The 11,120-nt window shown below is 35.4% G+C and overlaps 1 protein-coding gene across 2 annotated transcripts; it reads left to right on the top strand.

Annotated features, from left to right (window-relative positions):
- Nucleotides 1–294: 294 nt before the first annotated feature.
- LOC130870010 (olfactory receptor 4C6-like) lies at nucleotides 295–2,627 on the top strand. 2 transcript variants are annotated; one of them, XM_057762577.1, is made up of 2 exons: nucleotides 295–1,190; nucleotides 2,594–2,627. In XM_057762577.1, exons 1-2 carry the CDS (start codon nucleotides 295–297, stop codon nucleotides 2,625–2,627), a joined length of 930 nt encoding a protein of 309 aa, XP_057618560.1. The 2 variants fall into 2 exon arrangements, with proteins under 2 accessions (XP_057618560.1, XP_057618561.1); XM_057762578.1 differs by lacking the exon at nucleotides 2,594–2,627 and having other exon boundaries at nucleotides 295–1,206.
- The last annotated feature ends 8,493 nt before the right edge of the window (nucleotides 2,628–11,120 follow it).

Raw genomic sequence — 11,120 nt, 5'->3', positions numbered from 1 at the left:
AAAGTAGTATGATTTCACAGAAAACTGGGAATCAACTAACCTCAGGACCCAGCAATACCACTCTTGGGCATATATCCAAAGGATGCTCTATCATACTACTAGAACATTTGTTCAACAATACTGTATAATTCTAACAACAAAAGCTTGGAGGGAGAATAAATGATTAAAAGCAAGTGTGTTCCCTTGATAGGTGGAAATACAAAATTAAAAACACCCACTAATTACAAACCATATATATTTATATTTGTTTTAGGATTTAAAAGATTCACTTGGAGCTCACCTAAAGCAAGATAAATGGGAAATCACAACAATGTGACAGAGTTCATTCTTTTGGGTCTGACAAAGAACTCAGAGCTGCGGAAACTGCTTTCTGCTGTGTTTCTAATCATGTATGTGGTCATGGTGCTGGGAAATGTGCTAATCATAGTGACCATGATCACAAGTCAGAGTCTGAGATCACCAATGTACTTTTTCCTTACATTTCTGTCCCTAGTGGATGTCAACTTTTCTTCTGTCATTGCTCCAAAGCTGATTGTGGACTCCCTTTTTGAGAAGACGATCGTCTCTTTTGAAGGATGCATGACTCAACTTTTTGCAGCACATTTTTTTGGAGGTGTGGGGATTATCATCCTCATTGTGATGGCCTATGACAGATATGTGGCCATCTGTAGACCTCTGCACTACATGACCATCATGAGTCCTCGGATGTGTTGCATTCTTTTAGAGGGAGCTTGGGTAGGGGGATTTGCACATGCAACCATTCAGCTTTTATTCATTTATCAAATACCTTTCTGTGGTCCCAATGTCATAGATCACTTTTTATGTGATTTGTTTCAGTTACTGATACTGGCCTGCATGGACACCCATACCTTGGGTCTCATTGTCATCTTCAACAGTAGGGTGATGTGCGTGGCCATTTTTCTTATTCTTATTGTCTCTTACATGACTATCCTGTGTTCTCTGAAAACTCACACTTCTGAAGGAAGATGGAAAGCCTTATCCACATGTGGTTATCACTTCACAGTTGTTGTGTTGTTCTTTGTGCCATGTATTTTCTTATATGTGAGACCTGTGTCAACCTACCCCATTGACAAGGCAATGATTGTATCTGAGTCAATTGTCACACCCATGTTGAACCCCTTGATCTACACACTGAGGAATTCAGAGGTCAAAAATGCCATGAAGAAACTGTGGATGAGACAGTAGTTTCTGTTTGCTATCATGTAGCTATCATGTCAGTTGTGCATGTGCTTTCCACGAACATTTTTTTCAAGAACTTATAAATCTGCTACTGTTCATTTTCTGCTGTCAACAACTGGGATATTTATTTAGAAAACTGCTTTTGATTACAGAATATCTATAATTTATTTATGGTCCTTCTTGCCACCATTTCATGGAATCACTTTGCCCTTTTAAAAGATTTTTCTAATTAATATTGCAGTTAGAACTAACATTGAAACATTCAGTCCACCACTTTCCTTCCTTATGCACCAGAGCAGTCAGAGCTTCTATATTGTCCTAAAGACGTGCAAGCCCTTTTTCTCCTCAGTGTCTTTTATTTCTCCCTTAAAACCATCATCCTTGTCAGTTAATTTCTTACTTACTGTTAATCTTAGATAAATACTATATATTATTATCCTAGTAAAGCTTTACCCCATGACTCTATCCAAAGCATATTCCATTTCTTCTCTCAGATTATTCAGTCTTTTCATTTTCTTCACAGTAGTATTTTAAAAGTGCTTTTATCCTTCTATACCTTCTAACCTTCATTACTCTCTTTCTCTCTGGAGTTGATATCTGTGCAAGGAATCCATTTTTGTTGTTTATTCCTGGCATATACTGAGCTTTAACTGACATGATATCTCCAAAGTTATATAAATTATAGAATATATAGATAAAGGGAACAAACAATAGAAATCATACAATTATTGAGATCATTAGCAAAGGTTTTTGAAAATGGAAGTCTACTGTGTTTCTTAGAGAATTCTTCATATTTGTAGTGGATGAAAAATAATTAATTTTTTGATCCTAGAACTTTTTGAGCTGAGTCATTCCATGTTTTTGTGAACCCTTCTAGTTAATTGTGCAGTACACTTATCTAAATGAGACATTGACTATGTCAAAATTCTCAACTCCATGTAAATAGAGCAAGTTTATAAATATACCCATAGTAACAATCTAGTTTGTAGTACTCTATGTCAGGAAAACATTTATTAAATTACTTTGTATGTGTCAGTGTATTGGGTCTATACAAACATGTATTTGAGTACATGCATGTGTATATACTAGAGCGCATAGGAGAATGCTAGGTTTCCTTCTCTATCACTTTCTGCCATATTCCTCTGAGACAGGGTTTCTCCCTTAGACTGGAGTTATGCCAGCAGCCAGCCAGCTTCAAGATACTCTGGGGTCTTCCTCCCACAGTCCTAGGTTGTGAGAATATCCCTGGTAAATTTAGTGCAAATGTTTGTGATATTTTTCTCTTGTTATATATTTAGAATAAAAAATTAAATATTGAAAAATATCAAGACTGCCTCTGATCATTGCTGTGATATATCTATTGTTGGATACTTCTTGTCAAATTTAGAGTAAGAATCAGACAAAAAATCAGTAAAAACAGAATTTGAAAAGTAGTTTTACTACAAATATAATGAGTTAGAATTTGTGTAAAAGATGGTGTGGCTGTTTAAAAAATATGCATGCTTTTCACTGGGACAAAAAGAAAAGTAACCCTGAAATATTTAGGTGTTTGGTTTTACTACAAGCATCACTTCCTTCAAGATATAAAACTGTAAACTTATTTGAAAGAACCACCATTGAGAGGAGAGATCCTCAAAGAATCCTGCTGACAGAGATCTATATAAAGAATAGAATCTAGCCATCAAAAAGGCAGTTAGAAGACATGGGTCCACAAAATTGACAGCTACTTCATCAACTTCAGGGAAACCTCAGTATTTTCTTTATGATAAATATCTTTTTTCCTTCATGCAGAATGCAAGGACTAAGGTGTTATGGGAAAAATTACCTGTATTTATTTAAATAAGAAGCTTGGGAGTTTAGACAATGTTAAGAGAGTCAGTTTCTGTGAGAATTAACTGTGTGAGGTTGTAAATGTGAAGTCTAAGCAGCAATTAATTCCAGTGAAATTGAAATTAAAGACATGTAAAGCACCTGGCAAGAATATCTTCAGGATATGAATGGAATAAACCAAGCAGAGGAATCATGTGGTCTGTAAATATCAAGAACCGAAACAACACCAAGGAAATTCATATCGTGATACCACATGCTCTGACCCTGGACATAGGACTCAGGATTTAGTATTTGTCATTCTAGTTTTGATACCGAAGTGACAATTTTGGGGGGTTCCTGTTCCTTGCTTTGGGAACAGCAATGTTTATTGGTGTCTTTATATATTGGAAACATTCAGTTTCTTTAGAATTTGTGGTAGATCATAGCTAAGAGTTTACATTGAGTATAGAAGACGTTTCTGAATAGTTTCATAATTTAAAGACTCTGGGTGGGGGCTCATGGAGATGAACTTAATGCATAAGAGATGAATGTAAGCTGAAATAGTTCCGAGTAGAACGTTATATTTTAAAAGAATGTAATTGAATGCAAAGTTGCTAAGGATTGGTAGCAGCTGTGAAGATTAATCTTCATGGGAGTAACAGTTCAGTAATTGAAAGCATACACTGAGTCCAGTACAATGGTCTAAGGAAACTAATTAAAATATTTTTGCCTGTATATATCTTAAGGATAACATAATTTACTTTCAGCGCTAGAAATTGAACCAAGGCCTTCAAAAAGCTAGGCAACCCTTTACTTCTAAATCTACATCACACTGCAAGAAGATACCATCTATGCTGATAGAATTTTGCTGGTCACTAGTTCTGTTGGTGCTATAGCTTTGGACTTCCTGTCTCAAGTAACTGAGAAAAAAAGTTTTGTTTGTAATTATCCAATGTAAGTTTGTAGCAACAGAAAAAGACCAAAATCAGGCTGGATAGATGGCTCAGTGATTAAGAGAAAGATCAAACTTGATTGTTCTATCTAATACCTCATATCAAATTTGACATAAAATTTTCCTGGTTTGAGCATCATACATAAGAGAAGACCATCATGATGGACCAGCATGTACTGACAATTGATATCATGCTAAAATGCTTTCCTGATGTTGATGAACTGTATGTTCTCAAACATTCAGAAAAAAAAATAAATGTTGGTACCATTGTAGTCCTGGCCTCCAGCTGCTCTTCCCTGCTAGAGATCCTTATTTTCCTTCTGATTTGAGTTACTAAAGGCTGTGTCAAAGTTGTTTACCAGCTGTGCTTCACGAGCACCTGTTGCCTTGCCTTGAGGATCAGAGGATAAGATTTTCACCTGTTGGTCCACCTGACTGTTGGGCATATAAGCCTCCGTGGTGCTATTGAATAAAGGGCTTCTTAACAGTGACTAGAGGTCCATGTCTCTGTCTCTCTGTCTGTGTGTATCTCTGTGTTTCAACCTCTAGTCCCTTGCTCGAAACTCACAAACTGTATGGTAGCGCATAGAGTACAGACAGGCGTTGTTGGTTGCAAATAAACACATCTCTCTTCAATTGCCATTTTTGTGATTTTTTTTTGTCTCAACACTGAGAAAGTGTATACATCTCTCTGAACACTGATTAAATCCTAATATTGCAACTATATCCATATTCCCACTGGCAGAAATTTGTTGTATGCTGGCAGAAACTCTCCGATAATGCCTTCTTATCAAAAATGAAATTCACTAGGACATTCATCTGTGACCTCTCCCCACTTTCTGGATCCTTTCTTCACTCAAAAGCTACAGTTCCACAAATTCAGGAGAAACTGTTTAATGTAAATATCCATTTTTCTATCACTTCCACCTCTCCAAATCTTTGTGCAAAACCCTCTAGTAAGTGTACCCTGAGTACCAGTCTTAATTGACAACTAATCCTCAGCCCAAATGATCCTGACCACCACTCTACATTTGTCATTTGTATATAGAACACAGAAAATTTCTAAGAAATCATTTATCAGTTTACTTTTACATATAGTAGTTGCTTTCAATATTTCTAACAGGAAATTCAGTTCACCAGGCAAGAAAAATTATACTCTGTATACTCTGTTATCTTGGGTGCTGTGATTGAAAAATAATAATAATAAATAATCCTTAACTACATTCTAAATATTTATCTTATACTTATAGATAAGCATAGTCTTTATTCCTCATCAAGGAAATTTCTCTTTGCAACAGATGGAAACCAATGCAGAAAACCACAGCCAATCAAAATGCAGAGCTATGGAAGCCAGTCCCAACAGAAACATCTATAATACGCCTCCCAAGCTTAAGGCTCAGGGATTATTGTGAAAGAAGGGACAAAAACATTATAAGAGCCAGAGGATCAGGGAGTTTTCTGTGAGTTTGTGTCTCCCAGGAAAATCAGAAGCTTACCAAAGTAAAGTCATATCAATATGACAGGGAGAAAGTCTTCCCCAGGGAAGAGCACACAGATTAGTCATTCAATACCAAGTGATCCGCCCTAAAAATATATATACAAACAACACTGTACAGAGAGTGTTGTGTGTGTGTATACGCATACATATACATACCCACATACATATATGTTTGTATGTGTATATGTGTATACACATATGTATGTGTGCATATATATACATATATATGTAACAATTGATAGAAAAGAGGTCATGAAAGAACAAGGAAGGTTTGGAGGGAGGAAAGGGAAAGGGAATGATATAATTATATTAATCTCAAAAATAAAAGACATATTTTTCTTTAAAAAATTTAATGAGCAGTATTGTGGTGGTTTGAATGAGAATGTCCTTCATAGAGTGCTATATTTAACTGTTTGGTTTCCAGTTGTATTGTTTTGGGAAGGGTTAGGAACTATGGAGGGGATGTGTCATTAGGGATAGATTTTGAGTTTTTAAAAACCCATGCCAAGCTCAGTATTACCCTTCAGCCTCTAATTTTCAGAGGAGATGTAAGCTCTCAGCTCCTGCTCCAGTGTCTGCTTTGCTCTCCAACATGATGGGAAGGGACTCACCTTTGATCCTGAAAAAGGACCCCAATTAAATGTTTTCTTTCTTAAGTGGCCCCGTCATAGTGTCTTTTAACAGCAATAAAAAAGTAGCTAAGACAAATATGTGATCATTAACTCTGTTCATATTATTTTACTATCAGACCTGAAATATTTAGGGAAAAACTATGTAAGCAGTTGTTGTTGCCGCCATGGGGGAACTTCACACTTTAGGCAACAACTTTTTGCAAAGGACTACAATTGCTGAAGAAATGACAAGATTTTGCGAATGGGATTATGTAAAATTATTTTCTTTCTGATGAGCAGTAAAGATAATGGGAGAAAATTCTAGATAGCTACATTTCGGACACTTTATTGATATCTATACTGTATGGAGAACTGAAAATAAATATAAACCAAGAAGTAAATAAATACCAAGAAACCAAATATAGAATACATATGGAAGGAAATGAATGAGTAGGGAGTTCTCCAATGATAAAGTACAAATGGCTAAAATCCATGAAAGCATTTATTATCACTTCCTATGCTTCATAATTTTCTCATTGTTGTGGCTGAATAAAAAAGATAGTTTAAGGAAATAGGTGTTCATTAAGGCTTAGTATTTGTCAGGGCCGTTCCTTCATGGCTGGGGAAATGAGTAGTAGGCAGGTGAAGAATTAGGAGCAGGACACGTGCTGGTAACAAACACCCTTAGTCAGCACGCAGTGAGTAGGAATCAAGGCTGGGTTTTAACTCCTCAAACAAGTGTCTTCTCCCTACATCTACTTGTCCCACAAGGCTCCAACACTTACAATATCACAACCCCTTCAAACAGGGAATCTAAATATTCAAAAACATCATCCTAAGGAAAACATTTTATGTTCAAATCACACTGTCCATCAGGAAATGGAAATTTAAGATGGATCAAAATTCTTTCATATCCCAATTGGAATGATAGTCATTAAAAAAACAAATAACAAATACTCCTAAATATGAAAGAAAAAGGACAATAATGTACAAAGTGAACTGAAATCCAGTATATAAATTAGTATAGATATTCCTCAAATACTAAATATATGGTATTCCTGTCCTGTTATTCTGAAAGATTCTAAGTCTAAAGAAATACTTCTACAAAGTCAATGTTTATTCCTGCACTCTTCACAATGTAAAGTTATTATATCAAACTAGCTGTCCATCAACAGAACGTGATAGATACATACACTGGAGTTACATCCAGCCACAACGAACAGAGCTATATTGTCTATATTAAGAGTATCATACTAAATCAAATTAATTAATACATAGAAAGACAAATATTGCATACATATATGGATTTTTATATAGCTACATGAATTGTGGATGTTTATATGGCAGGAAGATTAAATGAAAGTTAATGATTGGAATTAACTTTCAAATTATTGGAGTAATTGGAGGAGAAGCCAGAAAACAGAGAGTAAACTGGAGGTAATACAAGGAACTTGGTCAAACTGTGTACACTATTATGAGAATGCTATTACACAGCAAGTAATTGTATATATAGTGATATATGCCAATTACATTGTAGAATCGATGCAAATGAAATAACTTCATAGAACAGAGAGCTCATTTATATTATTTCTTCTTTCTCACATTGTATTTATATTTCATATATGAAAATGGACACATCTTAAGCATTTTTCTACCCAGAAATTTAATATTTCACTTACTGATGCCTTATTTTGATTTGGCTCCAGGGAAGTTTCCACCCTTGAGAACACACTATTATTACAGTTGGTAGATGAAAATACATTAAAACTATTAGTATCTTCATCATTGTAGAATCATCCTCAAGGGATGAATCCGGGATGAAGAAAGTCTGCCTCAAGCAAGCACCCTATGCTCTTATCAGTTCTAGATAATACCCAGAGAACAGAAATACTCATAATATTTCTCAGAAGAAGCTAAATAAGACATACTACTCTCATCCACAAATACAATCATTTGCAAATAGAAAGGGAAGGTGAAATGAATTGGTAAGTCTCCATTTGGCTTCTCTTTAGTAATTGCTCTTTATTTGTAAGACAATATACCACTTAGTGACCTAGGAAGATTATGTCTCTTGTAGGCTCAGAGAGTCTAAAAGTTACTTCTAATTCTTTCTATGGACACAATAAAAGTTCTGGTCTACACATTTGATAAAAACTGGATGGTTGAACTCCCTCATTTGTATTCCTAGATTTCCACATGGTTAGAAAATAAACTGGGATAATTCACAGGTTCTATCTTCTCTGAGAAAGTTTGTTTTATGTCAATGAAATGAGGATGAATTTTAGAAGATCACAGATTACCCTATACGGTATCTGAGAAACTTGACCTGTTCGCCTTTTTCAAAGAGTTGTGAAAACAATCATCTAATCATCATTCTACAATGGTGAAGATATTACTTCAGTTTTAATGCATTTTCATTCACCAGCTATAATAATAGTATGTTCTCAAGGGTGAAAACTTCCCTGGGGCCAGATGAGAATAAGACACACCAGGTGAAATACTGATTTTCTGGGTAGAAAAGGACTATTAATTAGATTAAGGTTTCATGTACAGATCTCATCATTTTATGGAATTAGAGTATAGAAACTACTTCTAGAATATGATGAGTGCCCTCCCATTGAGTCGTTGTTCTGGAGTTTCGCAGAGATTTCTGTAGAAAACAGGGCTACAGCCTTCATGAGCTCAGAGAAGTTATTACTAACATAAGATCAATTCAGCATTCTAGCATGGAGTGTGAAGGGGTTCATGAGCCCCTACACTTAACTGAGGAACTTACAGCATGCAGTGTAAACAGGTTCATGAACCCTTACCATTAACTGAGGAGTTATTGACACTTAATGGCTGCCAGAGAAGGGACAGTCTATTTTATTTTAACTTTGCAGCTTTTAGTAGGTCAAACAAGTTCCAACTAGAACCACATGGCATTGTAAACTGGAGTCAGTGGGTTATAAAATTAAGAAAAGGAAGACATGAAGTTGGGATAATTGTGTAGGAATATAAAACCATATCTTTGAGAAGTTTGGGGGAGGAGTTGAATATTATCAATATATAAAATTACCAAATAATTTTATTTTATTGAATTAAATTTCTTGAATAAAGAATAAAAGTTTCTACTCAGAGGGACATGCTTACCAATGAGGCTTATTTTTTAAAGTTCAACTTAGTTGGTTTTTGTCTTTCACAGTATCTTTTTCACATATTGATTTAAGTATTTGCATTTCTAACTGTTTTGCTTATGTTCTATTTCTCATATACCAAAATATTTTGTGTTTTTATTAGTTAGTTTTTATTAGTTTCTTTATTTTGGGTCAAGGTCTCACCATGTATCCAGGTTGCTCTCAAACTTGCCTTAAGTCAGTATTTTTCTTAAATTCCTTCAGTACATTTATTTCTATTGGCATTATTTTTAGTTTATGAGTTTTGTTCTCACAGACATATACCATATCTAAAAACACTTGTGCAATTAATCCGTCCTTGCTTGATAAACACTTGATTTATAAAATATTAGATTTATAAAACTTAGAGAGTTAACTGATTTTGCTTCTATTCAATGGAGTGGCCTTTTAAAAAAGAAAGTCTATTATTTTTCTATTTATTTTGTTTATTGTTTTCTCATACATTACCTACCAACCAAAACTTTCCAACCCTTTTATCATCCAAGTCCCTATCTCTTTCTTCTTTCTTCTTCAGATCTGTTCCTCCTCACTTTCACTTCAAAAAATGGCAAGCCGTCTACAAGTTTCAACCAAGCATAGAATATCATGTTGTAAAAGACTGACATATCTCATACTAAGGCTAGATGAACCTACCCAAAAGAAGGAATAGGATCCAGAAGTCAGGCAAAATTGTCAGAGACAGTATCCACTCCCACTATTAGGTGTCCTATAAGAACACCAATCTATACAACAGTAGCATTGATGCAGACGGTCTAGCGAGGTCAGACTCCTGAAAGCTTCCTGATTGTTGCTTCTGTCTCTGTGAGTGCCTAGGAGTTGAGGTTAGTTGGTTCTGTGTTTTCTTGTGTTTCCTTGACTCCACTGACTTCTACAATCTTTCATCTCCTTCTTCCACAGCATCCCCAAGCTCTGAACTATGCCTAATGTTTAGCTGAGTGTCTCTGTCTCTGTCTCTGCTCTGCCCTTCAGTTGCTTGATGAACATTTTCTGCTCTCTGATGACCATTAGGCTAGGCTGTGGTCTACAAGTATAGTAGAGTATTATTGGGAATCATTTCATGGGCTTTTTTTTCAAAAATGTTCGTTTTTATCCTAGATCTTTGAGCTATCCAGGTTCATGACCCTGCAGATAGTGTCAGGCGTGGTTTTCAATTGAACAAGTCAGTGGTAAATAGCTTCCACAAGTTCTAGGCACCTGTGCCAAAGCCCATCTTACAGGAAGGATAAATTGTAGGTGGAAGGTTTTGTGACTGGATTGGTGTCCTATTCCCTCCACTAGAAAATCCTTGTCTGATTGTAGAAATTTCAGGCTCTATTCTTCACTACTAGGAGTTTTTGCTAGTGTCAGCCTTGTAGATTCCGGAGAATTCCATTACACTAGGTTTTTACCTTGCTGGCTTCAGGCATCTCTTTGAATACTCTCTCTCCATGCCCCCCACCTGCTGGGGTTTTACAGGTGGACTGGGCGAAGTTGGTGATGGGAAAAAGAAAGTTTTTTAAGAGTAGGACAATTTACAAAATGCTTCCTGTTTACTTTCTTCTTTTACATTTTTTGAGAATTTAATAGGCGATAACTGTATTCATATCATTTCCATATGCTTCTCTTACTCCTGTAATTCTTCTTGTACCCATCTCAAATTTATGACCTCTTCTTTCATAACTTTTGTTATAAAATGCTGAATCTACAAAACAGAAATTATATAATTACAAGCAAGAAAATCAGCTTCCCGTTCTTCCATTTATTCTCAAATTGGGAATTAATCATCATTGATCAATGTTACTTAGGTATCGGATAATAATACGTAGTAAGTATATAATTTCAGACATAGAAGGAAAGCAGGAAATGACAGTGGTATAGCTACAGTTTTTTTGGAA

The sequence above is a fragment of the Chionomys nivalis genome, chromosome 2 (genome assembly GCF_950005125.1).
Source record: "Chionomys nivalis chromosome 2, mChiNiv1.1, whole genome shotgun sequence".
In the NCBI taxonomy this organism is placed as follows: domain Eukaryota; kingdom Metazoa; phylum Chordata; class Mammalia; order Rodentia; family Cricetidae; genus Chionomys; species Chionomys nivalis.
The sequence above is the reverse complement of the archived record's forward strand: the minus strand, read 5'-3'. Positions and strand labels throughout refer to the sequence as shown.